This window comes from Oncorhynchus tshawytscha, linkage group LG03 (assembly GCF_018296145.1).
Source record: "Oncorhynchus tshawytscha isolate Ot180627B linkage group LG03, Otsh_v2.0, whole genome shotgun sequence".
NCBI classification, from domain to species: domain Eukaryota; kingdom Metazoa; phylum Chordata; class Actinopteri; order Salmoniformes; family Salmonidae; genus Oncorhynchus; species Oncorhynchus tshawytscha.
Window position 1 is genome coordinate 22085776 of NC_056431.1, and position 27975 is coordinate 22113750.

A 27975-nucleotide genomic window follows, 5' to 3' on the forward strand; every position below is an offset into this window, starting at 1 on the left:
TAAAAGCGGCAGCTCTAGTCTTTAGCTCAGTGCGAATGTTGCCTATAATCCATGGCTTCTGGTTTGGGTATGTACGTACAGTCACTGTGGGGACGACGTCCTCAATGCACTTATTGATGAAGCCAGTAACTGATGTGGTGTACTCCTCAATGCCATCGGAAGAATCCCGGAACATGTTCCAGTCTGTGATGACAAAACAGTCCTGTAGTTTAGCATCTGCTTCATATGACCACTTTTTTATAGACCGAGTCACTGGTGCTTCCTGCTTTAATTTTAGCTTGTAAGCAGGAATCAGGATAGAGTTGTGGTCGGATTGACCAAATGGAGGGCGAGGGAGAGCTTTGTACGCGTCTCTGTGTGTGGAGTGCAGGTGATTTCGATTTTTTTCCCTCTGGTTGCACATTTAACATGTTGATAGAGATTTGGTAGAACTGATTTAAGTGTTCCTGCATAAGTCTCCGGCCACTAGGAGCGCCGCCTCTGGGTTAGTGGTTTCCTGTTTGCTTATTTCCTTATACAGCTGACTGAGTGCGGTCTTAGTGCCAGCATCTGTCTGTAGTGGTAAATAAACAGCCACGAAAAGTATAGCTGAAAACTATACTTAACTAAACTCACTTGACTCTGAAGCTAAGCAGGGTTGGTCCTAGTTGGTCCCTGGATGGGAGACCAGATGCTACTGGAAGTGGTGTTGGAGGGCTAGTAGAAAGCACTCTTTCCTCTGGTCTAAAAAAAACATCACAATGCCCCAGGGCAGTGACTGGGGACATAGTCCTGTGTTGCGAGCTGTCTTTCGGATGGGATGTTAAACGGGTGTCATGGCTCTCTGTGGTCACTAAAGATCCCATAAGAGTAGGGGTGCTAGCCCGGTGTCCTGGCTAAATTCCCAATCTGGCCCACATACTATCTTGACCACCGAATTATCCCCAGGTTCCAATTGGCTCATTCATCCCCCTCCTATCCCCTGTAACTTTCCCCAGGTTGTTGCTGTAAATGAGAATGTGTTCTCAGTCAACAGTCATTGCGAAGCTGCCAATCTTTACATAACTGTTCTCTTTGTAAGAGTATTTCTTTTCAGCCAAATTAATATGTGTAACTTGTTATTATATAGTAGTTACTGATGAAGTGGCATCAAAATGCTAATAGATTATTCCAAACCTGAGCCACAACCACATGAACTCATACAGTAACAATTAGAGTTTTGTTGCTACAGTTCTCATCAAGTCTTAGCAAAATGCTAATACACATATGATGTTATATCAACCTTGGGCACATGGGAAAATACATTTTAGGATTACAGTACCCTGTTATCATTGACATGACTGTTCTCTTGGGAAGGCAATGTCTGTTTGTACACTATTTACAAAAAAGATATTGAAATTAGACATTGGTATGTCACTCCCTCCTACACATATATAATATCAAATGTAAACACAGCAATGTTTTGCATTTTAGTTAACCGTTACCATGCAGTCTCACCTCATGTTTGCAGAGCACTGTTCAATGCGTCTGCTATACACTCAGACAGGTCTGCTTGACTACTATATATGCTGGCACGTAACAGATCTTAAATTACTAGCCTTGGCTGAGCTCTCCAATTCCTGATTAAAAAGAAATACACATCTACAGCCAGGTAGGTTATGACCATTTGGAATTAAGAATGTGTTTTCCTTCTCCCTTTAAGGTTTTCACTGTTGAGCTGCAAGTGTACTGTGGGGAGGATGTAGCTATTAGCAGATTGGGATTCCTTCATTGGTAATAAGAAGTTGGCTGAGATAGTGTAACAAAAATACATTGAAAACAACCAAATTTGTATAATTTGAAAACATGATTATTGGGCACCCTGAATGTGTTCTTTTTGGTTTTGTTTATCTTATAGCTTCAAGGCCATGGTGTGGGTGAAAAGTGAGGCGATTCTGTCCGTCTACATCATCACTTTCCTGATTGGCCTGCCTTCCAACATCCTGGCACTCTACGCCTTCAGCATCAAGATACACAAAAAGCCCACTCCCACAGACATCCTCCTGCTCAACCTGATCGTGTCCGACCTCCTCTTTCTTCTCTTCCTGCCTCTCAAGATGTACGAGGCGGCCTCCGGCATGCAGTGGTACCTGCCCGAGTTCCTCTGCTCCATCACTTCCTACACCTTCTTCTCCACTATCTACACCAGTTCTCTCCTGTTGATGGCTGTCAGTGTGGTCCGGTACCTGGCGGTTGCCTTCCCCATCACCTACCGCCAAATCAACAAACCTTTCTATTCTGTGGTGGCCAGCACAATCATCTGGCTTCTCACCACTGCCCACTGCAGCATCGTGTTCATCATCCAGCACCACCAGGACCTCCCCCAAAGCAACACCTACGTCTGCTACGAGAACTTTACCAAACAACAGCTGACCATCCTCCTCCCGGTGCGTCTGGAGTTCTTCGTCATGCTCTGCTTGGTTCCTCTCATAGTTTGCATCTTCTGCTACCTCCGCTGTATCTGGATCCTGTACATGCTCCCCAGGATCAGCCCGGGCCAGAAGCAGAAGGCCATCGGGATGGCGCTGGGTACTCTGGCCGTCTTCCTTGTGTGTGTCTTTCCCTACAACTTCTCCCATGTGCTGGGTTTCTTCACAGGGCACAGCCCCCCGTGGAGGTACTACACCCTGCTGCTCAGCGCCTTCAACACCTGCCTGGACCCTGTCATCCTCTACTTCTCCTCCTCCACCTTCCGCATCACTATCAAGATGTCCATCGGCAAGATGCTGGGACTGCGACATGGTCAGGCTGCGATCCAAAGGGAAAGCACAATAGCCAATATTGGCCAAGAGTAGAAAATGTAGTCACCTTACTCCAAGTGCCCTTTGGGTAATTTTGTAAACAATAACTATTCATTTCACCAAATGTTTTAATTCTGTCATAGAGATCAAACGTTCAACTTCATTAAAAAAACATGTTTTCCCATCTTAAGATGTTCAATTAAGAAGAATAACTATGCAAATTCAAATTAAAGTGACAGGATTGACTGCAATAGAGTTAACAACATCTTAAATCAGCCATAACTTCCTTTGTGACGGGGAATGGAAGCATTTCTAGTAACTTGTTAAAAACATTTCTAGCCTATCTATCTATGGGTAACACAGGGTTGATGGGTTATACTTGACGCACTCAGTTTCTCAGCACAAAACACCAGAAAATGGCCTAAAATAGAAAGAACCAGCTCACCTGCTTTTACACAATGAAATGGCTATATTACTAGATGGTACGTTTTTCTTTTGATTCAATCATTTAAAAATGAATAGTTTTACCATATTTAAACGAGAGTTCAGTTCATGTTACAGGGTTAACATAAACCTGAGGGACAAATGTAAATGAATCATGAAATAAGTCAAAATCTCCTGATATTACTTTCCTAGAGGAACAGAATAACTCGGACTTGTAATTAAGTAGATATATGTCTTCGTAGCTGGTGAACAAACATGACGTTGGATAAGCCAAAATGGGGATTTTCAGAGAAAACAAAAACCTTTACTTTAATGAAAACACACTGCTATTAGAATGTGTAAATGAAAAATTAAAAAGGCTTAGCTTAGTCAGAGCATAGATGTATGTGATCCTAATGTTAAATTGAGTGTTTTATTGAAATGACCAAAGGCACTCTATTCGTGGAACGACCCAGCTATATATTTAAGATATTTAATTTAAGTGTATTTCAACATGATATGTAGTTTCTGTTTTAAAAATTTCTGTGAACTGTACCTTTTTTTTTTGCCAAAGTCATTCATATTTAAATGTTTACATTCCATTTACCAAAGTGAGCACTTCATACATGATTCATTTGTTTCGTCACAGTAGCTTCTGTTACCCTTTTGAATTGCACACTATGTGAAAGCTTGGTTGTTATCCTTTAAATGATTCATTTGTCTGGTTAGAGGTATGTTCTGTGTGACCCATTTGAATTGAAACATAATGCTACATATTTTCTTTCTGTATTCAAGAGTTTCAAGGCTGAATGTAAGAAAGAGTATAAATGTTTTACTGTTAGAGTTATAGCTTTATTAAAATGACACGTAAACTGCTCAGGCATAACCAAACATTTGTATTCATCTTTGGTTCTCAATTACCTAGTACTGTTTCTATATTTCAGTGATATGTCTATTGGTGTAAGCTTGATTCTTTCATCGTGTTGGAATTGTGTGGCCAAAATGTCCCGGATTTGCAATCTTTTCACTGGCTTTCCTCTCTCTTTTAGCGTGGGTCCACCACTCTCCTGCATTCATGCATTCTGTAGGCACACATGTAAAATATTCCTGCAAAAGAAAAACATGTAAATCAACAACTGTCCAGCAGCCATGCTACTTGGGGCAGTCCCCATAGAGTTACAGTTGAAGTCGGAAGTTTACATACACCTTAGCCAAATACATTTAAACTCAGTTTTTCACAATTCCTGACATTTAATCCTAGTAAAGATTCCCTGTCTTAGGTCAGTTAGGATCACCACTTTATTTTAAGAATGTGAAATGTCAGAATAATAGTAGAGAATGATTTACTTAAGCTTTTATTTCTTTCATCACATTCCCAGTGGGTCAGAAGTTTACATACACTCAATTAGTATTTGGTAGCATTGCCTTTAAATTGTTTAACTTGGGTCAAACATTTCAGGTAGCCTTCCACAAGCTTCCCACAATAAGTTGAATTTTGACCCATTCCTCCTGACAGAGCTGGTGTAACTGAGTCAGGTTTGTAGGCCTCCTTGCTCGAACACACTTTTTCAGTCTGCCCACACATTTTCTATGGGATTGAGGTCAGGGCTTTGTGATGGCCACTCCAATACCTTGACTTTGTTGTCCTTAAGCCATTTTGCCACAACTTTGGAAGTATGCTTGGTGTCATTTGCAACCAAGCTTTAACTTCCTGACTGATGTCTTGAGATTTTGCTTCAATATATCCACATAATGTTCCATCCTTATGGATGCCATCTATTTTATGAGGTGCACCAGTCCCTCCTGCAGCAAAGCACCCCCACAACATGATGCTGCTTCACGGTTGGGATGGTGTTCTTCGGCTTGCAAGTCTCCCCCTTTTTCCTCCAAACATAACGATGGTCATTATGGCCCAGCAATTTTTTTCTGAGGTCTTGGATGATTTCTTTTGATTTTCCCATGATGTTAAGCAAAGAGGCACTGAGTTTCAAGGTAGGCCTTGAAATACATCCACAGGTACACCTACAATTGACTCAAATGATGTTAATTAGCCCATCAGAAGCTTCTAAAGCCATGACATAATTTTCTGTAATTTTCCAAGCTGTTTAACTTCTTGGATATAGGGTGCGCTATTTGAATTTTTGGATGAAAAACGTTCCCGTTTTAAACAAGATATTTTGTCACGAAAAGATGCTCGACTATGCATATAATTGACAGCTTTGGAAAGAAAACACTCTGACGTTTCCAAAACTGCAAAGATATGGTCTGTGAGTGCCACAGAACTGATGCTACAGAAAAAACCCAGATAAAAATCCAATCAGGAAGTGCCGCATTTTTTAAAACTGTCTCATGGCAATGACTCCTTATATGGCTGTGGAGGAGCTAGGAGTCAGCTTACGTTTTCCACGTTTTCCCTAAGGTGTCTGCAGCATTGTGACGTATTTGTAGGCATATTATTGGAAGATTGACCATAAGAGACTACATCTACCAGGTGGTCGCTTGGTGTCCTCCGTTGCAATTATTGTGCAATCTCCAGCTGCAGTATTTTTCCGTTTGCTCCTGATGACCAGCCAACTGCCACCACTGATAGATTATCGAATAGATATGTAAAAAACACCTTGAGGATTGATTTTAAACAACGTTTGCCATGTTTCTGTCGATATTATGGAGCTAATTTGGAAAAAAGTTTGGCGTTGTAAGTGACTGCATTTTCCGGTATTTTTCTTAGCCAAACGTGATGAACAAAACGGAGCTATTTCGTCTACACAAATAATCATTTTGGAAAAAATGAACATTTGCTATCTAACTAAGAGTCTCTTCATTGAAAATTTCCGAAGTTCTTCAAAGGTAAATGATTTTATTTGAATGCTTTTCTTGTTTTTGTGAAAATGTTGCCTGCTGAATGCTAGGCTTAATGCTATGCTAGGCTATCAATACTCTTACACAAATGCTTGTGTAGCTTTGGTTGAAAAGCATATTTTGAAAATCTGAGATGACAGTGTTGTTTACAAAAGGCTAAGCTTGTGTTTCAATATGTTTATTTCATTTCATTTGCGATTTTCATGAATAGGAAATGTTGCGTTATGGTAATGAGCTTGAGGCTATGATTACGCTCCCGGATACGGGATTGCTCGACGCTAGAGGTTAAAGGCACAGTCAACTTAGTGTTTGTAAACTTCTGACCCACTGGAATTGTGATACAGTGAATTATAAGTGAAATAATATGTCTGTAAACAATTGTTGGGAAAATGACTTGTGCCGTGCACAAAGTAGATGTCCTAACCGACTTGACAAAACTATAGTTTGTTAAGAAGAAATTTGTAGAGTGGTTGAAAAACGAGTTTTAATGACTCCAACCTAAGTGTATGTAAACTTCCGACTTCAACTATATATAAAGAATAGTATATGATCTGTTATCAATAAATACCAGCATTGTCTGCATGTTTCATCAATAAAACTGCAACAATTGATGATATTCAGCAGTGTTTGGTTTGACTCGATTCGACTAGCATTTGGAGATTTTAAATAATGACTTAGGAGATGAGAAGAACATATACCATCTGATTCTAGTTCTGCTCATCCATAGAGAACAAAAGAGGGCACACTCCTATATTTGCCATTGATGCTTCTGTGACAGCATTGGCAGCTCCTCCATTTTTGTAGTTGAATATTATCTTCTATACATTTATCGCCAATCTTTAAACAAACGGAAAAGGTGCATACTGCCACCTACTGTGCAGGATGGTGTTTTTTGTCAAAACATCCATACAGCCAAGTTGGTGATTTACTGCCACCTGCAGTGTTGGAATGTTTGTTCAGGAGTATAATTTTTTGGCTGATCCCTCCCGCTGACCTGGATGGAATTCTATGATCCTTCCTTAACCTACAGGAAGTCCCACCCAGTTGACACCTTTTAAATTGTGTAAGCTTGTAATGGTGCTGCCCATGCTCAAACAGAATTTCTGGCAAGTGGGCCCTCCATCCATATTTGTGTCTTTATCATTTTTACCTGCAAAGAAGGTCATGAGCAGTGCCACCCAGCCCAGTATGTAGGACCAAGAGAAGCGCCAGTCACCGAAGCGCTTCCCCAGGAAGTTCACCGTCACTCCAGTGTAGATGGCCATTGCAAGCAGAACAAAGAGAGCTGGCGGATAGTAAGATAGGATAAGTTCAAATTCTGACTCCCAATTTACAGTAGACAGAACTGTAGGCAAAATAGCGGTCGAGTCAGTAAACATAGACATAATGATTTTTCCTGAAATCATTTACATTTGTGTATTGAGGCTGTGCGTATTTGTGTATTGTGTGCTGTTAGCTTCGCAATGTCCAGTGGAACTCACTGGAGACAAAGAACATGATCCCTGCAGCGAAGGAGCGGTTGAACCTCTCGAAGGCGGAGAAATGGGCAAAGGAGAGAATGCCTGCGATGATGCCCGCGAAGCACGACATGGCTGACAGGATCATGAAGGCACGGGTGGCATTCCAGTAGGCTAAGGACAAAGAGAGAGAGAGGAATAAAACAAGAAAAAGAGAGGACAGATACAATTTCAAAGATTAGAGAAAGTCGCAAGCCCACACACCTGTGAAAACCATGTCTTGATCCATTCATTCAGTCTAATGCTCCAAATGTTATTTTTCACCTACACTAGTGCCAGCCAATTAGGGCCAACGGGTGCATGATTTGCCTCCATAGTTAACTGTAAAAACATATTGAGCCCTATATCAATCCCTATACCAGTCTGCTGTTCCCACATGCTTCAAGAGGGCCACCATTGTTCCTGTTCCCAAGAAAGCTAAGGTAACTGAGCTAAACGACTACCTCCCCATAGCACTCACTTCCGCCATCATGAAGTGCTTTGAGAGACTAGTCAAGGACCATATCACCTCCACCCTACCTGACACCCTAGACCCACTCCAATTTGCTTACCGCCCAAATAGGTCCACAGACGATGCAATCTCAACCACACTGCACACTGCCCTAACCCATCTGGACAAGAGGAATACCTATGTGAGAATGCTGTCCATCGACTACAGCTCGGCATTCAACACCATAGTACCCTCCAAGCTCGTCATCAAGCTCGAGACCCTGGGTCTCGACCCCGCTCTGTGCAACTGGGTACTGGACTTCCTGACGGGCCGCCCCCAGGTGGTGAGGGTAGGCAACAACATCTCCACCCCGCTGATCCTCAACACTGGGGCCCCACAAGGGTGCGTTCTGAGCCCTCTCCTGTACTCCCTGTTCACCCACGACTGCGTGGCCACGCACGCCTCCAACTCAATCATCAAGTTTGTGGACGACACAACAGTGGTAGGCTTGATTACCAACAACGACAAGACGGCCTACAGGGAGGAGGTGAGGGCCCTCGGAGTGTGGTGTCAGGAAAATAACCTCACACTCAACGTCAACAAAACTAAGGAGATGATTGTGGACTTCAGGAAACAGCAGAGGGAACACCCCCTATCCACATCGATGGAACAGTAGTGGATAGGGTAGCAAGTTTTAAGTTCCTCGGCATACACATCACAGACAAACTGAATTGGTCCACTCACACAGACAGCATCGTGAAGAAGGCGCAGCAGCGCCACTTCAACCTCAGGAGGCTGAAGAAATTCGGCTTGTCACCAAAAGCACTCACAAACTTCTACAGATGCACAATCGAGAGCATCCTGGCGAGCTGTATCACCGCCTGGTACGTCAACTGCTCCGCCCACAACCGTAAGGCTCTCCAGAGGGTAGTGAGGTCTGCACAACGCATCACCGGGGGCAAACTACCTGCCCTCCAGGACACCTACACCACCCGATGTTACAGGAAGGCCATAAAGATCATCAAGGACATCAACCACCCGAGCCACTGCCTGTTCACCCCGCTATCATCCAGAAGGCGAGGTCAGTACAGGTGCATCAAAGCTGGGACAGAGAGACTGAAAAACAGCTTCTATCTCAAGGCCATCAGACTGTTAAACAGCCACCACTAACATTGAGTGGCTGCTGCCAACACACTGACACTGACTCAACTCCAGCCACTTTAATAATGGAAATTGATGGGATAAATATATCACTAGCCACTTTAAACAATGCTACCTTATATAATGTTACTTACCCTACATTATTCATCTCATATGCATACGTATATACTGTACTCTATATCATCGACTGTATCCTTATGTAATACATGTATCACTAGCCACTTTAACTATGCCACTTTGTTTACATACTCATCTCATATGTATATACTGTACTCGATACCATCTACTGTATCTTGCCTATGCTGCTCTGTACCATCACTCATTCATATATCCTTATGTACATATTCTTTATCCCCTTACACTGTGTATAAGACAGTAGTTTTGGAATTGTTAGATTACTTGTTGATTATTACTGCATTGTCGGAACTAGAAGCACAAGCATTTCGCTACACTCGCAGTAACATCTGCTAACCATGTGTATGTGACAAATTTGATTTGATTTGATTTTGATTTGAGTCTAAAACACGTATTGATTCTATTGAGCCTGAGTCTAATGGCACATGTTGCTATTTCAGTCATTCAGTCATCCCCTTCATTACAATCCTCCTTGGTAGTCCTGAACATAGGTAAGACAGGCATACAATTCATTCATATTAGGAAGTCCTTCAACTAAGGGAGTTGCGTCTCACAACTGAGGGACTTCCTAATATGGATGCCGTACAGGCAGTCCCAGTGGTTCTATGGGTCCCCAGTGCGCCCCACTCACCGATGCTGTCCGTCTGCATGTAGCACTTGCCCGACATGCAGTACCTCCACAGGCCCTGGTTGGCGAAGCTCCCCGACAAGCGGTACTGCATCCAGTAGTCTGTCGCAGTTGAGACCACCAGCAGGATGTTCCCCACTATGGCGCAGAACAGGCCCCCTCCCATAAAGCTGTGCATCCTGAGTGGCACTGCGACGGTGGCGAGGCTCTACGCACTGCAGCGCACAGAAAGGCAGAGGGACAGGGTCAATGGCACAGTCAATACAGGGAAACATCAGCTACAGGCAACATAGTCAACCATGGGGCGCGGACAACACAGTCAACCATGGGGCACAGGCAACACAGTCAACTATGGGGCAAAGGCAACACGGTCAACCGTGGGGCACAGACAACACAGTCAACCACAGGCAACACAGTCAAGTATGGGGCACAGGCAACACAGTCAACCATGAGGCACAGACAACACAGTCAACCATGGGGCACAGGCAACACAGTCAACCATGGGGCACAGGCAACACAGTCAACCCACAGGCAACACAGTCAACCATGGGGCACAGACAACACAGTCAACCATGGGGCACAGGCAACACAGTCAACCATGGGGCACAGGCAACAGAGTCAACCATGGGGCACAGGCACATAGAGTCAACCATGAGGCACAGGCAATAGAGTCAACCATGGGGCACAGGCAATAGAGTCAACCATGGGGCACAGGCAATAGAGTCAACCATGGGGCACAGGCAATGGAGTCAACCATGGGGCACAGGCAATAGAGTCAACCATGGGGCACAGACAACACAGTCAACCATGGGGCACAGGCAATAGAGTCAACCATGGGGCACAGGCAATAGAGTCAACCATGGGGCACAGACAACACAGTCAACCATGGGGCACAGACAACACAGTCAACCATGGGGCACAGGCAATAGAGTCAACCATGGGGCACAGGCAATAGAGTCAACCATGGGGCACAGGCAATAGAGTCAACCATGGGGCACAGACAACACAGTCAACCATGGGGCACAGACAACACAGTCAACCATGGGGCACAGGCAATAGAGTCAACCATGGGGCACAGGCAATAGAGTCAACCATGGGGCACAGACAACACAGTCAACCATGGGGCACAGGCAACACAGTCAACCATGGGGCACAGGCAACACAGTCAACCACAGGCAACACAGTCAACCATGGGGCACAAACAACACAGTCAACCATGGGGCACAGGCAACACAGTCAACCATGGGGCACAGGCAACAGAGTCAACCATGGGGCACAGACAACACAGTCAACCATGGGGCACAGGCAACACAGTCAACCATGGGGCACAGGCAACACAGTCAACCACAGGCAACACAGTCAACCATGGGGCACAGACAACACAGTCAACCATGGGGCACAGGCAACACAGTCAACCATGGGGCACAGGCAACAGAGTCAACCATGGGGCACAGGCAATAGAGTCAACCATGGGGCACAGGCAATAGAGTCAACCATGGGGCACAGGCAATAGAGTCAACCATGGGGCACAGGCAATAGAGTCAACCATGGGGCACAGGCAATGGAGTCAACCATGGGGCACAGGCAATAGAGTCAACCATGGGGCACAGGCAATAAAGTCAACAATGGGGCACAGACAACACAGTCAACCATGGGGCACAGGCAATAGAGTCAACCATGGGGCACAGGCAATAGAGTCAACCATGGGGCACAGACAACACAGTCAACCATGGGGCACAGGCAATAGAGTCAACCATGGGGCACAGGCAATAGAGTCAACCATGGGGCACAGACAACACAGTCAACCATGGGGCACAGGCAATAGAGTCAACCATGGGGCACAGGCAATAGAGTCAACCATGGAGAACAGGCAATAGAGTCAACCATTGGACGGTTTACGGATGCCTTTAAAGTCCCACTACACAAAGTTGCAGGGCTGGGGTCAATTCCATTTTACTTCAGTGAATTCAGGAAGTGAATTGCATGTCCAGAATTACAAATAGCTGCTTATCGTTATCATTATTTTATTTTTCTTTCACATCCTGGATTGACTGAATTGAAATAGAACTGACCCCAGGCCTGAAGGCCACAATGGCACACACTGTGCCCACACACTGAACACAACACACAGACGTAGCCTAGACAGGTGCATCAATGGTGCATAGAACCAGGCAATGCTTCACTCAGCAACAGTGCAGAGACGTGACACACTCAGCACAAACCAGATGAAGCAACACAGTATCACTTCCTTATTTACAGAGACACACGTGAACATGTGTCATATTCAATAGCACAGGACGGCAAAGTGTCTCTGTAGCTGCACAGAGACAGTATGGACTCTATTTTGAGCTGAAATGTTCGATTTCTGTATCACTGTCAACACTGTGCAATCCACTGATGCTATCTACTACCCGCATGCAATGTAGAAATGTCAACTCAGTAACCTCAAACACATACAAAAATACTCCAACACTCCACAAGCGTGGTTATACTGAAATATGGAAGTGTTACATTTCAAAGTGAGAGTGGAGGAGGGGCAGTGGCTCCAAGAAATGCTCATGTAGAACCAACCAACAACAAATGATGGATATTAAAGCTGGATGGTATTTCCTGAGACAGTGATTCATGAGCATCCAGCCAACAGTCATAACACCTCTGGAACACCTGTTTCCAGAAGATAAAACATCCAGAGGTTCCTTTAGGGTTGAGGAAACGAAGAGCTAACGGTCTCACTCATTGATCTTGCACCCGAGGCACTAGAAAAGAAACATTCAGTTCAGTGGTTCAATGCAAAGTGAATACTATTTGTAACACAGAACAATCACCAATGTACTGCAGAGATTAATGGATGCCTCATAACATCTGCATCCATCTTGGCCATTTAACCTTTATTTAGTCAGTTAAGAACAAATTCTTATTTACAATGACAGCTTACACTGGCCAAACCCATACAATGCTAGGCCAATTGTACACAGCCAGTTGTGATACAGCGTGGATTTGAACCAGGGTGTCAGGGTGTCCGTGTCTCCTCTAGCACTGAGATGCAGTGCCTTAAACCACTGCGCCACTCGGGAGCCCAACCACAGTCAGATGACATTCAACATGCTTGCATTGACCGTTACTTGAGGTCAAGCGTTGAAGTCAACACCTGTAGAATGCTGAATGGGTTACGACTGCATTTTAAAAAATAGCATACTTTGTAATAAAATCAAATGACAGTGATTTACTCATTTCACTTTAGAGACTAAAGCATTATCATATTCTGATTAGTACTGAATGCTTTCAATGTAATTAGCCCTTAACCCTTTAATTGCACTTCAGACCAAGTTTTCATTAGTCTTAGAAAAATATGCTTTCATTCAGTAGCTCTGCTAGTTTTCTCCCGTGGACAGAAGTGTCCCTCTTTGCCCACCTGTGCCCCACATGGCTTTACTCCACACAGATTTACTGTATACACTTGCTTATTAGTCCAATCAGTCCAAACGGTCCAATCTGGCAACACAGCATAACAGCACCAGGGCTAAAGTACCAGGATGCATCTTACCTGAGTTCTTCAGGAAAAATAAACCCTCTTAAGTGTCAACCTTTCCGCAGGGAAAGACTGAGAGAGAAAGAGAGAGAGTGGAATCCCGGAGTGAGCAAAAGGTCGAAGAGGACCCCCTAGGCCGAATTCCAAAAAGTTATCCGCTCTGCTTTTCTGTCTATGGAGGCAAATCCTTTACAGCAACCAACAGCGAGAACAAATGCTCTTGAGCTGGTGGGCGCAGAGGCACGTGGCTCTTTCCCATTGAGTGACCATGGGGACTAATGGAGGGGGATTGGGTTGATAGTATGGGATAGTAGTGGATGAGTGGGGTGGGGGGGGTGAGGCCGCCACAGGTGTGCCGTGGTCCGCTTTTGTTGTTGTATCTGGTGTTCTGGAACTGTGGATGTGCAGAGGCTTGCAGTACTGGGGGTGGTCAATGCAACATGCTGAAGCTCACACTTTCTTTCAGTTGGAGGAGCGCACTGTCATCTGTGGGCTGGGTATGGCCATGAGGGCTGGGTATGGCCATGAGGGCTAGGTATGGCCATGAGGGCAGATACACGCTTAGAGAGCCCACACGCATGGCTTAAATGAACTCCCTCTCTCCATCTCGCTCTCTCACACACACATTGACACGCACTCATATGCACCTGCTCACAAACACACAATGTCAACATACATACACAATGTCAACATACATACGCAGTATCATCATGATGCACTGATGGTCACTTTTCATTTATTCAAATGATCTGTTGCCAAGTAATTACAATATGATTATTTACACAGAATTTCAATGCATGTTTATTAGATACCTTACAGTCAGACAAAATGGTTTGATCAGTCATTAAGGAGCTTAATTAAATATTAACATTCATGCCCAGAATTGAAGGAGAAAAAATTGTATGGTAAATAAATACACCAGTGAACTGTACCAACACAGAAGTGAAACAGAACTGACTGTGTGTCTGTCTCCCAGTTATTTAGCTCCAGGCCTCATGGACCTCAAATCCAGTGAACACGGGCCTCTGGGCTGCCTAAACAAACACAGGAAATGATTCTACGATGAGCATTCAAAGATGTTCCCGAGTCCAGTTCTCACTCTCACCTCTTGTTCTAATAAACATCTTTCCATATCTACTGGTCTGTGTGCTAGTGTGTTTTTTAATATCTCCCGTCTCCAAATGTTATCCTCCCAGCATTATACAAAGGAGGAGACGGCCATTTTAAACTTGGACCCTGTACCCGGTGTCATACACATTACTGTGGAAGTCCTCGTCTGACACCATCAGAGTGAGTGTATTACCTGGGCAGTCAGTAGGATCATTGTGTATCACCTGCAGTGCCCCCTTCAGCTCAACCTCCTCCAGTGCAACACGGCAATCTCTTCTGTGAAGGTAAGACCACAGTCATTAGATGACGTCGCTGACATTATTGTTTAATGGGTAGTGCAGTCCAAACCCTGATTTCGCTATGTTTTAAAAAACATTTTTCCACACTATCCGATTGGAATAATAGTGTGAAATTTATGATGTGGTCCTTATAGTGTCGTGGGTGGTTCAGTTGGTAGAGCATGGTTTTGCAACGCCAGGGTTGTGGGTTTGATTCCCATGGGGGAACAGTATGAAAATGTATGCACTCACTACTGTAAATTGCTCTAGATAAGTACATCTGCGAAATGACTAAACTGTCAAGGTAAATGTAGTGTATAAGCTGTTTGAAAGGACAGGTAGTGCTGCTGTCCTTGTACCACATATCCCCTGGAGGCAAAGGTTTGATCCCCTGTTCTGCCAATCACCATCTCACCTGCATCCCTAATAAACCCTACCATCTCATATTCTGACACAACTGTGAGCATTGGAGTCAACATGTGGAATGCTTCTGACACCTCGTAGCATCCATGCCCTGACGAATTGAGGCTGCTCTGAGGGCAAAAGGGGATATTACGAAGGTGTTCCTGATGTTTGGTAAACTCTGTGTGTTGTGCAATATTGGTTATGAAGCCGGATGTGTTTATAAGATCCGTGTTTTATGGTCGTGCTCACCTCTTGGTGGAGTAGAATCTCCAAAATAAAAAGGAGGCGAAGGAGAGCACCAGCAACAGGGTGCCCCCAACTCCTCCGTAGAACAGGGACCGCTGGGCGGACGTTTCACCTGCTATTGAAAAATCCACAAAGGGATCATCAGTCTTACTACTTTGAGCTTTCCAATGTTCTACATTCACATGAAATATCGTCTGGAATTATTCAAGCCCCAAAGGTACATTAGGGCAAGCCAGACGCTATAGTAGCGAAACAACACGATAACACTCCAGCTTCATTTCACTCTTTCAATTTATCTGACTCTCTTCACTACATTGTGGTGAATATGGTATAGCTTCTGCTGGATAAAGATGAGACATTTCACTACAAATATTGTCCTTTAGATATTGGTTTGTTTAGCATTTTGCCAATTACCCTATGTCCTTCACTCAGATAAGGCCAAACTTACCAATGAATGGGAGTTTGAGGAAGGCACTCCCATGCTCATTGGTTGAATTGCAGAGGACGTCACCCATGTCATCAACCTTGGGCCCAATGAGAATGGACCTCAGGATCCTCCAGTTGAGCAGGTCAGTGATGTTGTGAGTCTGATTGTCCTGAATGCTCCATGGTGTCCAAATGATCTGCGCCACAGGGTGAGAGTCCACCACACACTCACACCTCACCTCCCCATCATTCACAGAACAGAAGGAGAGGGGAAGTATAGCTGGTGCATCTAACAGAGAGGAAGATAAATGGAGAGAGAGAAAATGACAAAACGACTGTGGCAAACGTCCATATATAACGTGGTTTATAAGATGGTTGCAGAAACGTTTATGGCATAATGATACATACACTCAACGTTCACAGGCGTGGTGTCTGAACTGCACTCTCCCATCTCGTTCAGAGCAGAACAGCGGAACTGCCCCACGTCTCTGGTCACAGAGAGACTCAAACTCACAGAATCCTCTCTAAGCAGGACTGACTGCTCCCCGAACACACGGTACCACCTGTAGGAACGGATTGGGAGGTGACCGTGACCCAGACAGGACAGAGTGACCTTTTCTCCCTCCAGAGGCCGGGCTGGGAGCTGGCTGATGGACACATTGGTGGGTGGTGCTGGTGAAGACAAAACATTTAGGAGAATACAGGTATGTTCAAATGGTTCATTTATGTTGAATAGAATAGAATAGAAAAAGCATTGTGGAAAGCATAAATGTCACAACTGTGTACAATCTCACATTTCTTTAATTGAACATAATTCATACTACATATTCAAATAATAATGACCTTTACAAAAGGAGACCCTCATATACCACTGAGGACATTTTCATAACACCTTTCACAAATACACTCAGGAGAAGCTTATCATGGCCATGTGTGTTGTTGACCAGACAGGTGACAGACACATTTTCATAGGTGCCCTCTGCAGCCCAGATATCCATCACCGTGTGGTTCTGGGGGGAGGTGGTTGGGTCAGAGCCAGGGAACAGGGGTCCTCCATCCACCATCCACAGAACTTTGGCCCTTGGTCGAGCCCGGGCCTGACACCTGCAGATGACTTGGCCAGCATGGTAGGAGCAGCTGGAGTTTGCTAATATAGATGGCTTGTCTGGAGAATTCAAAATATGTTTACTGTTAGTTCCATTAGCTATCAATAAAAGTTCACATTTAGGCCTAATTCACATTAAACAAAATCTCACAGAACATATTTTGGCTGTAGTAGTCCTCCATGGTCTGACATTTGTAGTGGTGGAATAACTCTGGACAAATACATTTTCTCTTTTTAATACATTTTTCCATTGGAATAGATTTGATTTCAAGACACTAAATCCACATATCCATTCAATAAAACTCAGATCAATCTAAAACTCACATTCTGCAGTGACCACAAAACTAGAGGAGGGCTTGGACCTCCCCAGAGGGTTGATGGCGGTGCAGTGGAACGCATTCTCATCTGGGTGCAAGTCTGTAACCGCAGCGGTCTCTGTGCTGTGGTTCAGTGGCATGACCAGGCCATCTCTCAGCAAGTGCCACAGGTAGGAGCTGGCAGGGGGGTTGGCATCGCTGACGCAGGACAGGGACAGGTTAGTGCCAACCTGGACTACAGTGCTTCCCCCTGAGACACTCACAGACCTGGGGGCATCTGAGAGAGAAGAGGGGCAAAGGAGAGATGCTGGAAATATCACAGTGGGCCTTAAAATGGAGTTCATCATTTGTTATTGTTGAGGGAATTGCTCCTAATTTTCGAATCTGATGTTCCTATGTCCCAAGTTGTATTACAGAATGTTCCCAGCCTAACTGCGATATCGCAACATCTGCTATGCAGATCTAGAACCTCACTCAAAGACCTCTGTTAGTTGATGTAATGCTACAATTTGAATGATAAGATCCACAGTGAATAGAAACAAACAGTAAGAGGAGTGTAGAGCGACTCTAGCTGAGACTCACATCTCACGTCGAGCACCACCTCCCCTGCAGCTGTCTGGCCTCCTGGATGTGTCACGTTACACGCCACCACTTTCTCATGATCCTCTGCTCGGGCCACAAACGAGATGGTGGAGAGGACGCGCCATCGACCCTGTATCTCCTCGGTGTGGTACCCCTGGACCACCCCCCTCTGGTCCCCGAAAGAGAGGGAGGGAGGGGAGGAGGGGCAGGTGTGGAGGACAGCACAGGAAACAGTGATGTTGCCCCCTTCCCTCTGCTCTTCACTGACCGACAGCTGTGGCCTTGGTGCTGTATCTGGGAGTAACAAGAGACACTAAGTCTAAGACACTGACAATGGGTTCACTCATTGTGTTATCGGTCATTCCTCGCAGTAGTCTGGTAACATGTAACCAAAACAACTACATTAAGACACATTTTCTTTTGGATTCTTGTTTTTATAATGTTTGGTTAGTAAAGAACATCTCAATCCATTTTCAAGGGCCCTTGGCCAGGTTTTGCATAATTCATTACCTGTAACCTCCAGTGTCACCCTCCACTGAAAGAAGGCAAAGACAGACTTGCTGACCTCATCCACCCAGGGGTAAATGTCCTCTCCGTTATGCTCTAATATCATTCCATTGATCATCAGGCTGCAGTCTCCATCAGAGGCCCTTCCCACCAGTTCAGTTCTACCACTGTAGTGCTCTATGATATCCGCTGGTTTGGTGCGGCTGAAGACGACTGGGTATTTACCAGGCAGCTTGGAGTACTGGTACCAGGTGACATTAGTGGGGATGTAAGTGCTGGGGTGTGTGAAGGAACAGGGGATGAGGATACAAGACCCCTTCAGGCCAGATATCTGATTAGGAATGGTCACGGTCCACTCCTCGGCCACTACCAACACACACCACACCACTGGACAGAAAGAGAGAGGGTGAAAAGGAACGAGAGAGTGACATACATGTAACGAGGATTGTTTGATAGCTGAATGCTGATGTATATGCTAGAATGATAAAACAACGTCCAGAAAACATTTAATTTGGGGGCTCAAATGTATCAGCAATTTCGTGATGATATTGAGAATATAAAGATCCAATGTACATTTATCTTGGAAACAGAAGATAATACAAGGTCTTATCTAGCAGATTGTAGACCCATCCAAGGCCATCATGATAATTGTTGTAAACGTTTACCTCTCAACTTGAGGCATGATAAATTCCCATTATGAGCAGGCACAAACAGTCATCATCAATGAGGTATAAAGTAGACCTACCTCGTAGTGTATAGCAGAGGAACACGTGTTTTCTGAGCGTTATCATGACTGATGCACCTGCATAAGTGGATGACATCATTAGAATTAGACTCTGGAAATCCTATTGAATCTGGAGGACAAAATGTCACTCAAGTGCAGATAAACTGTGGCCAAAATGTAACTGGTAAGACAACTCATTCAGTTACTGGCGATTTCTCCAATATAAAAAACATGAGTCAGAAAGAGAAAACAAAACACAGCATGCCTTTGTCTAGATGCAATCATTCATTAGTAACAGTTCAACACAGTCGTTGACTGGAAATGTAAATGCCGTGCAACTGCTCACGAAATGTTTCTAACAAAATATATTCGGCTGCATTTGGTAACATACCTCGGTAGTCCGTGTCTCCCACTGATGACCGTTGCTCTAGGAAATGACACTGAAGTGACCTTGACGTCTACCTTCTTCTGCTTCTCATGCCCAAGAGTGGTCACGATGTTGCCACCTTCCACACCTCAACCATCTGAAACCACATAGACATACAACACTTCTATAACAGCAGTACTACCTGAAGTACTATACTCGCAAGCTTACAAAGTATTTAGAAATAGCTTCTAGGAGAAGTCAGTGGAGAAAAACCAATCCAAGAGCGTTGTGGCAAACTTTAAGAGCAGCCCAGGAGGACATGTAGCAATGTCCCTCAAGGTCATAATCTATTACAAAGTATAATTTGACTTTTTACTTTTTACAACAGCTTGACAGGCGTCCAGACATTTCACCATGTTCATTGTTGAACTCTTTTGAAAGAGGATAGAAATTGATTTGAAAGTGGTTGTCAGAGATGGCCATGTTGATGTGTACCAGGGGCACAACCATAAGTAACCTTTAAAGACACTAAAACAGGCGCATCTTTAAAACCAGAACAGAATGGTTATATGAACTATAATAATCCCCAAGTTATGAAACTTGTAAATTGGTGGAAAAAAGGAATTTCTTAAAATATCAATTGTCATTGGTTGCTTAAAAAGTGTTTTAAGAAAAATGGATATTGTACATCAGACTGAATGTACAAAACATTAATGTAACGGTTCTCTTGGGGTGAAGTAGAGGCGGACCAAAATGCTGCGTGGTGGTTATTCATGTTCTTTAATTAATAAAGACACTACACATGCGATAACTAACAAAAGTGTGAAAACCTAACCCAGTCCCATCTGGTACAAAGACAGGAACAATCACCCACAAAACCCAACACCAAACAGGCTACCTAAATATGGTTCCCAATCAGAGACAATGACTAACACCTGCCTCTGATTGAGAACCATATCAGGCCAAACATAGAACTAGACAAACTAGACATGTAACATAGAATGCCCACTCAGATCACACCCTGACCAACCAAAACATAGAAACATACAAAGCAAACTATGGTCAGGGTGTGACAATAACACCTTCTCAATATTGAGTTGCACCCCTTTTGCCCTCAGAGCAGCCTCAATTCGTCGGGGCATGGACTCTACAAGGTGTCGAATGCGTTCCACAGAGACAAAACTGGAAATAGGGATGAGTTGAAAGTAGTACAGAAGGAAATTAAAGGTCTGATCAGGAAAGGCAAAGACGAATACAAACTGAAGCTAGAACACAGGCTGCAAGCGAATAACATGAAGGATGTCTGGGATGGTATGATGAAGACAACAGGCTGCGGCACCAGGAGACAACTACAGAGTGATGAGGGAAGGGACAGAGCCACAGAGTTGAACCTGTTTATATTGTTTTTTTTTAACCAAATTTGTATGTATGATTGTTCAGCAGAGCAACAGCAAATAGGGGAGGTGGGTGCTGGATTCTGATCTGGGAAGCACTGAGCATCTGGGAGGAACAAGTGGTGAAGCAGTTGAAGAGGATCAATCCCAGTAAGTCAGCAGGGCCTGATGGGGTTAAAGCCAGAGTACTCAAGGTTTGTGCTAATTAACAGGCTATCATACTGCAGTATATTTCCAACCTGTCCCTAATAGTCAGATATTCATACTAAATGGGAAACATCCTGCATAGTGCCCATCTCAAAGAAAGCAGAAGAGAATGCACTGAAATACTTTAGACCAGTGGCTTTGACAACACAAGTCATGAAAACCTCTGAGCGGTTTTTAATACCTTTATTAAGAGTTGAGGTGGCAGCCTATCTGGATCCTTTGTGATTTGCCCACCACCCAAAAACTGGTGTTGAAGATACTCGTCTTCGTCTCCTCCACAGAGTATATGAGCACCTGGAGAAGCCCGGCTGTGTGGTGAGAACAATGTTGGTCCACTTCTCCAGTGCTTTCAATTACCGTACAACCCCACCTACTGGCCCAAAAGCTAAAGGACATTCACATAAATCCACATACAATCAAATGGATTGTGAAATACCTGACCAATTGACCACAGTTTGTAAGACTGAACCAGGCAGTATCAGATCGGATATGTACAAACACGGAAGCAGTCACCTTTTCTGTTTACCCTTTACACAAATGACTTCACACACAACAACGAACAGAAAGTCTCTGATGACTCTGCTATAGTAAACTGTGTTATGTGGTCTATAAGTGCTATAAGTGCTTTGTGAAATGGTGTGCGGCCAATTACTTGGACCTGAATGTACTAAAGACCAAGGAGCTAGTGATAGATTTTGGGAGAAATATGTTTTAAATCCAATTTCTATTTAATTGTGAAGAGATTGGCCCTGTTGACTCTTATAAGTACTTGGGTGTAATAGTGGACAACAAACTGAACTGGAAGGAGAATCCTCACAGTGTCTACGAAAAGGAAGCTTAGATCTTTTAATGTATGAGACAAAATGCGTCATATGTTCTATAACAGTGTCGTGGCGAGTGTAGTCACCTATCCTATTGTTTGCTGAAAAGGGAATTAAGCTGAGGAGGACTTAAACAAGCATGACAAAATAATGAACAAAGCCAGTGCTACAATTGGCTGCAGCCCGGAAGCAATGCAGGACATGCCCATAAAAAAGGCTGCAAGTTAAAACACACATGATCATGGACAATGACACACACCCACACCATAGCACTCTAATGCAGCATAACGCAGCACAGGAGCAGCTTCAGTAGCAGGTTCATCCTGCCCAGATGTTCCACAGAGGTTCAGACGGTCATTTTTACCCACAACCAACTAAAGTACTGGTAGGAACATGACATTTGTGCAATACTGACATTACTTTCTCTACTGCTCTGGGCACGGGATATCTGTTCTGTTGACCTATGAAACAGAAACACCATTTTATAGTGAAAACCACCTGATACCGGTTGTGATAATACAAATGGAAGGGAGATCAGGGGATTGAGAGTAGTGCTCCTACGTTTCTTCCTGCAGCAGTAGACACAGAGGTACATGAGGCCGATGAGGAGGAGGAAGAAGAGGAGGCCACAGGGGCTCCCGACAGCGAGGCCTGTAATCTGTGGTCTGCTCAGACCTCCTGTCATACCAGCACAGACAACAGTACAATCTGTTAGAGCAGCACAGACAACAGTACAATCTGTTAGAGCAGCACAGACACAGTATAATCTGTTAGAGCAGCACAGACAACAGTACAATCTGTTAGAGCAGCACAGACAACAGTACAATCTGTTAGAGCAGCACAGACAACAGTACAATCTGTTAGAGCAGCACAGAGTCTACTCTCCACTGATATGTCAAAGGTGAGGTGGAAGCATAATGTTGACTATAAGTTTAACTTTACCAGTATCATGTAGAGGTTTCCATTTATGTTAACAGATTAGCAACCCCCGAAAAATCTGATCTAAATAGCAATATTATCCAAACACCGGGTCCAATTCTCTGCACTGCTGATGGTTCCCCCTGAGTTCTGCCAGCAATGGGGATGACCCAGAATTAGTATGTGCATTTGGGATCCAGAACAGACATATCAGTGCTCCGGGAGGAACCGGGCCTCAGCTGAATGCTCCGGAATCCCTCTGTGGCTCTTTTCCTTCGGCTGCCATTTTTAGTGATAGTTAGGAAGTCTGGTCCAATCATCTGGATGACAAAGCCTTCAAAGCAACGGAGGGAGAGAAATCAGCGTTGAGCAGTACTTACAGGGATGTTCCATATCATTTGACATTAACTACAGCCAAGATACATGTAAAACCAAGTAAAATGTCAAATTGTATCCCAAAGCTGTTACTACTAAACAGGCCGCTAACCACCACCTGAGAAAATGGTCAATGACATACCCAGAGTCTTTTTTCCATTGTTGCCCAGTGGGTTGCTACAGTTACAGGTGTAAGTGTAGAGCTGAGCGGTGCTGGTGTTAAAATCATGGATGCTGAGCTGCGCAGTGTCCACGCTGATCTGGTAATGCAACCCATTGGTTAAGAGCTCGGTACCTTTGGACCATGTGACCATAGCCTTGGGCGTGGCCTGGCTGTTGCAGTGGATGGTGACCACTATTTTACCCTCTTGGTCCACTGTGGTCAAGACCATCGGTAGGAACATTGCAGGACCAGCTAAGGAGGAATGAGACCACTAGTTACACTGTGTAGTCCTCAAACATTCTGCTTGTTGTGCAGACCTGCAACATGCCTGGACCTTACATAGTCTAGCATGGAATAGGGAATAAGTAACTCACTGTCAGTCATTTTGCACCATGTCTGATGGAGGGGGTGATTGGCCCTACAGAGGACCATTTTCCCATTGAGGTCCTGAGAGGCAGGCATGGTCAGGCTGAAGTTTCCAGCACCACTGGTGGCGTTGGTCAAGGCAGGAAAGGACAGCAGGGCTTCTGGGGTGCCTCCTGGCCACCGGCAGTGGAACTGCAGGAGAACTATTGCCATTTCCACATGCGAGTTCCTTATGGAGGAGTTGAAGGGAATAAAGACGTGCAGTGGTGAAGTGGATTTGTGAGACAGGGAAACATGTTGTGGCTTTCAGTAAAGGATTAAGTTAAAGGATTCAACTACAAAAACTAGAGACATGCAAGTAATTACGGGTGCACAAGATGAAAATTGTGCTGTTAACTAATAAAGTAGAATAGAAAATAGTGTTCAGACTAATGCTTCAGACAAATAAGGCGAGATTCAACCAGAGAACCTTCTTTCTTACAGAGAACAGTGATTTTCCTATGAAATGTGACAGTGCTGAAAGAGTTGGTTAGGACCAAAGTATAAGGTCCTGTGTCGGTCCGGTTGGGCTAATGGATGACCAGGCTCTTCTGGCCCACTGTGTAGTGGGAGTTGGTCTTTATCTCCACACTGTTAAAGTACCACCTCCACTGGTCGGCCTCCCCCTGCAGTGTGCTGTACTGCAGAATGAACTTTTCGGCTCCCTCTATGGCATCGGCAGGTGTAACAGGGTTGGTTATGTTTCCACTTTCCTCTAAAGAAATGTGAATTTATTGTTCAAACATTCTTATTGGTTGGTTCAACTCTGATAAAAAGAAGGTGTGTTGTGATTGGCCCGGCTTGCAGATAGGGGGAGATCGCGAACGTCAGGTCTTCCCAGTATGAAAATGTGATGCAAGGGGTAGGTCACGTTCTGTATTATATTTTACAATGTGTACAAGTTTGTTGTACGTTACTGTCTGTATAAATAGTAACCTTTCTCTCCTTTCTTATTTCGCAGGCACTAGTCAATGCTACTATTTCGGCCTGTTGTGCCGAATAATTTCTAGGCAATGGTTCAGTGTCAGTCTTCCTTTGTCTCCACTCAGTAACTGTTATCTACCCATTCTGTGTCACTCCTATCTTCTCTCCTCATGCTACTCACTTTCCTTCTGCTCTATCTCTATCTTGCTCATTTCCTGCCGCCCCCCCAGCAGTGCGGGAAGGGCTTCTCCGTCTGCCTTTTCTGCTATCTGTCTGTCGCTTCTCTCCTCATAACAGTCAGTATCCAATATGGGGGTCTCCAAATATTTACTAAACGTCTCACTGTCTGAACTCATGGATTTTAGAAAAATCACCTGTCTATGGTGGCAATTTCTAAGGTTATTAGAAAGGTTGATTAAGGTTATCTCGAGGCTCTCAATAATCCTGAATCAACACAGATGTCATATATCCCTGTCCTGTTGGCTTGGATTAGGTTCTAAATACTTAACATAAGTCTACCATTAATCCAAGACTATGCCATTTCTTTCTTCTCATTGGTTCAAATTACAACTATGTCAAAAAACTATAAACTCATTCATAATTATCAATTACCTTCAAATCAGTATCACAAATGACCTCAAATTCATTATTCAAATGGCCCTCCCATGAGGCTGATTAGACCACCAAGGAAAGCCATGATAGAGGTCAAAGGTCATACCACCCTTTTACAGTTGTGTTTCATACTATGTTATACTAATTAAAGAAAAAACATCAAACGTTTTCTACATGTTGTATCCCAGGTTGCCAGAACATTACCTTTACCTAAAGATTTCACGTGTTTAATTAAAACTCAGAAAACAAAACTTCTAATATTCCATATGTGAGTGTACCCCTTTAAGATATCGTGTCTCTGGGAAACATGGAAATCTCCTCACACCCAAACGTTTACTACAAACAAAACCTAATAATAATGATAATTCCATTGTACTCCCTCCAATCATTAGTTTTAAATTGCCTCAATTGTTGAATATGTAAAACACATTCAGTCTGTCTGCAAACAGTCTCTCAAAATGCTTGATAGGAATACCCTGCCATTAGACACACACAACTGTGATTAATGTGCACTGTCCCTTTCAAATAAAATGAACTCAACCTGCAATCCCCTTTACCGACCTGACATGGTTCCACGTAATGGAAACAGATTATAATGTTAGAATAGATTAATTTCTTGTTCAAATTCATTGGTGTCACCTAAACAATCAAACCAAAAATCAATAACCAGAAACTGTCACAAAACTTTTACGATTCAACTATTCAGACCTGAATCCCTTACAGCCAAATATAGCTCAGCGCGCACAACCAACCAGTGATGCCCACCTAGCAATTTTGTTGCTAGAATATAACCCCTACTCAACTGAGTTCTGCTTTAATTCTATCGTAAGAGTAAAACCAAACTTTCCAACTTTCTCTTCTCTTTCGGCTTCCCCTTTATGAAATGTCCAAAATGTAAAAGTACCATGTACTTCGCTAAATTTATAACGTATGTCAGTCAATCCATAGGAATGAAAAACATTTCGTTGGGCACCACTCTATCGCCATTATCTCTCCGCTATTATTTACAATTTCTTTAGATTTAGGTAACTGTCTCTTCTATGATTCAGTAATTTAAATACGACTCCATTCTCAATACGTTATTCCAGCAGACCATTTAGGCAACAGACAACGTATTACATCAAAATCGCCTTGCTAATATTTAGAATGAATTAGTCATTCAATTTAACCTAAACAAGCTATTAAAATGTTCAGTTTATATCTTAAACAAACACTAACAACCATATATCTCCAGGCAAAACCTATCAATAGTTGCATTACAATCAGAATTAATTTTAGTCTATTGGTGCCCAGGCTGAGATACGAACCTGGGGTTCAGACAGCCCAGTATTTAACCCTCAACCTGGTGTTTCCCTTGACTATCTACACCTTTCTTTTGACTGTCTCTATCCACATTTCTCGACTTTCTCCATTTCTCTACCTCTATCCACTTTCCCAATAAGTTTGCTAAATTCTGTCCTAGTTCGGTTAAATCTTTCCTGACTTTCCTTCTGATTCTGTCTCACTATTGGTGTGTATGTCACTACTCCCCATGTGTGTGCTCACACTCGATGTGTATTTTGCTCTCTCTTAACCTAGGTGTGCGTTTCCTTTCTTGAAACTTTATCTATAGTGGTGTCGATCGGACATTAGGTGTCACCGTTTACAACCTATAAGCTATTTACCAGGGGTCGTAAATCCCTAGTCAGCAACCTATTTTTCTGTTGTTGCTTGTGCTTTTGACGTTAATACCTCGTATCTCACTCCGCTATATTAGGTTTCCCTTCGTTCTCCATTTTTTTGGACTTTATTTCAGGATTATCTTTTGAATCGGATCTATGGCTAATTCACTTTTGTTAATTGACCATTTGAGTTATTTGTTCGCATAGAATGACCGTCCTATCTCACAAACCTTAGCAATATCCTCACACTTTAAGATTTTATTTAGGTATGTCTTTTGAATTGGATCTATGGCTAATACTACATGTTAATTAACCATTTAAGTTATCCTATTTGTACAAAATCCCCGTCCTATCTCACAGCACCTATTTATATCCCTTGCTAATAACCTCTTGGCCATCCCTCAAATAACCTTTCGGCCATTCCTCACAGACCTCAATTATTAAGCTATTTTTATTTATGGTAGTACACATGTACCTCAGGTCATTGAGGACCGTCTCCCTCAATCGATTCCTTGCTAATACACAAAGTAAACGTCTCCTATATCTTAAAATCATTCCCCCAAATTCGTGAATAAAGATTACCGACCTTGCCTTGAAGACGGGGAAAAGCAATGTTGGTTGGTTCTCATCACCACCTCTGTCGTGTACCAGTTCACCACTGGCCTGAAATAAACCCTGGATCCGACCGTACACGGTTTTCAGCAGTTCCTTGGGACGACAGAGGCAGGTATTGAGATCCGGCTTGAAGGACCAAATTGTTACGAGAATTATGTTCTCAATGTTCATAAACCAGTTAAATTAACTACCCAGTCTACTAATCAGGATTTGTAAGAAACTGATTGAAATGAAACAGACGGAGGACCAGCTAAAATAGTCAATAAGGTTTATTCACGAGAGCACTGGTCTGTTGTAAGAGACAATGCCTTTTATACTGGCTAACTATGGTTATACATGATTCTAATCAATTTCATATGATTAAATGGCTTC

At 43.6% G+C, this 27975-nt stretch overlaps 3 protein-coding genes across 8 annotated transcripts; 1 reads left to right on the plus strand and 2 right to left on the minus strand.

Annotated features, from left to right (window-relative positions):
- The first annotated feature begins 686 nt into the window (after positions 1 to 686).
- LOC112246156 (free fatty acid receptor 2-like) lies at positions 687 to 4057 on the plus strand. Of its 2 annotated transcripts, none has more exons than XM_024414434.1 (2): positions 687 to 1752; positions 1877 to 4057. In XM_024414434.1, exons 1-2 carry the CDS (start codon positions 1658 to 1660, stop codon positions 2811 to 2813), a joined length of 1032 nt encoding a protein of 343 aa, XP_024270202.1. In that variant the 5' UTR covers positions 687 to 1657; the 3' UTR covers positions 2814 to 4057. The 2 variants fall into 2 exon arrangements, with proteins under 2 accessions (XP_024270202.1, XP_024270203.1); XM_024414435.1 differs by having other exon boundaries at positions 687 to 1630.
- On the minus strand, positions 4013 to 14800 carry LOC112231268 (lens fiber membrane intrinsic protein-like). Of its 2 annotated transcripts, none has more exons than XM_042312389.1 (5): positions 14745 to 14800; positions 9916 to 10127; positions 7523 to 7672; positions 7192 to 7326; positions 4013 to 4289 (listed from the first exon to the last, which is right to left on the minus strand). In XM_042312389.1, the coding sequence occupies exons 2-5, from the start codon at positions 10088 to 10090 to the stop codon at positions 4228 to 4230; spliced, it is 522 nt and encodes a 173-aa protein (XP_042168323.1). In that variant the 5' UTR covers positions 10091 to 10127; positions 14745 to 14800; the 3' UTR covers positions 4013 to 4227. The 2 variants fall into 2 exon arrangements, with proteins under 2 accessions (XP_042168323.1, XP_042168314.1); XM_042312380.1 differs by lacking the exon at positions 14745 to 14800 and adding an exon at positions 13457 to 13734.
- On the minus strand, positions 14161 to 27716 carry LOC112246147 (myelin-associated glycoprotein-like). Of its 4 annotated transcripts, XM_042312354.1 has the most exons (15): positions 27575 to 27716; positions 23761 to 23981; positions 23366 to 23638; positions 21291 to 23182; positions 19533 to 19665; positions 19163 to 19219; positions 18421 to 18804; positions 17911 to 18204; positions 17336 to 17605; positions 16799 to 17071; positions 16315 to 16578; positions 15929 to 16195; positions 15484 to 15595; positions 14776 to 14827; positions 14161 to 14475 (listed from the first exon to the last, which is right to left on the minus strand). In XM_042312354.1, the coding sequence occupies exons 6-15, from the start codon at positions 19206 to 19208 to the stop codon at positions 14422 to 14424; spliced, it is 2016 nt and encodes a 671-aa protein (XP_042168288.1). In that variant the 5' UTR covers positions 19209 to 19219; positions 19533 to 19665; positions 21291 to 23182; positions 23366 to 23638; positions 23761 to 23981; positions 27575 to 27716; the 3' UTR covers positions 14161 to 14421. The 4 variants fall into 4 exon arrangements, with proteins under 4 accessions (XP_042168288.1, XP_042168275.1, XP_042168282.1 ...); XM_042312341.1 differs by having other exon boundaries at positions 14161 to 14827; XM_042312348.1 differs by lacking the exons at positions 21291 to 23182; positions 23366 to 23638; positions 23761 to 23981 and having other exon boundaries at positions 14161 to 14827; positions 27575 to 27682.
- Positions 27717 to 27975: the final 259 nt, after the last annotated feature.

Bases quoted from the DNA above. Each gene is read 5' to 3' on its own strand.
- LOC112246147 (XM_042312341.1), bottom strand. From the start codon at position 19,208: ATGATAACGCTCAGAAAACACGTGTTCCTCTGCTATACACTACGAG. The intron at 17,606-17,910 runs GTGAGTCTCAGC...CTTCTCTCTCAG, and splicing joins GGTGGTGCTCGACGTGAGAT to ATGCCCCCAGGTCTGTGAGT. The intron at 16,196-16,314 runs GTATGTATCATT...CCTCTCTGTTAG, and splicing joins CACGCCTGTGAACGTTGAGT to ATGCACCAGCTATACTTCCC.
- LOC112246156 (XM_024414434.1), top strand. From the start codon at position 1,658: ATGTGTTTTCCTTCTCCCTTTAAGGTTTTCACTGTTGAGCTGCAAGTG. The intron at 1,753-1,876 runs GTAATAAGAAGT...TTTATCTTATAG, and splicing joins AGATTGGGATTCCTTCATTG to CTTCAAGGCCATGGTGTGGG.
- LOC112231268 (XM_042312389.1), bottom strand. From the start codon at position 10,090: ATGCACAGCTTTATGGGAGGGGGCCTGTTCTGCGCCATAGTGGGGAAC. The intron at 7,673-9,915 runs GTGAGTGGGGCG...CTTTGTCCTTAG, and splicing joins CATGCAGACGGACAGCATCG to CCTACTGGAATGCCACCCGT. The intron at 4,290-7,191 runs GTAAAAATGATA...TTTCTTTTGCAG, and splicing joins GCTCATGACCTTCTTTGCAG to GAATATTTTACATGTGTGCC.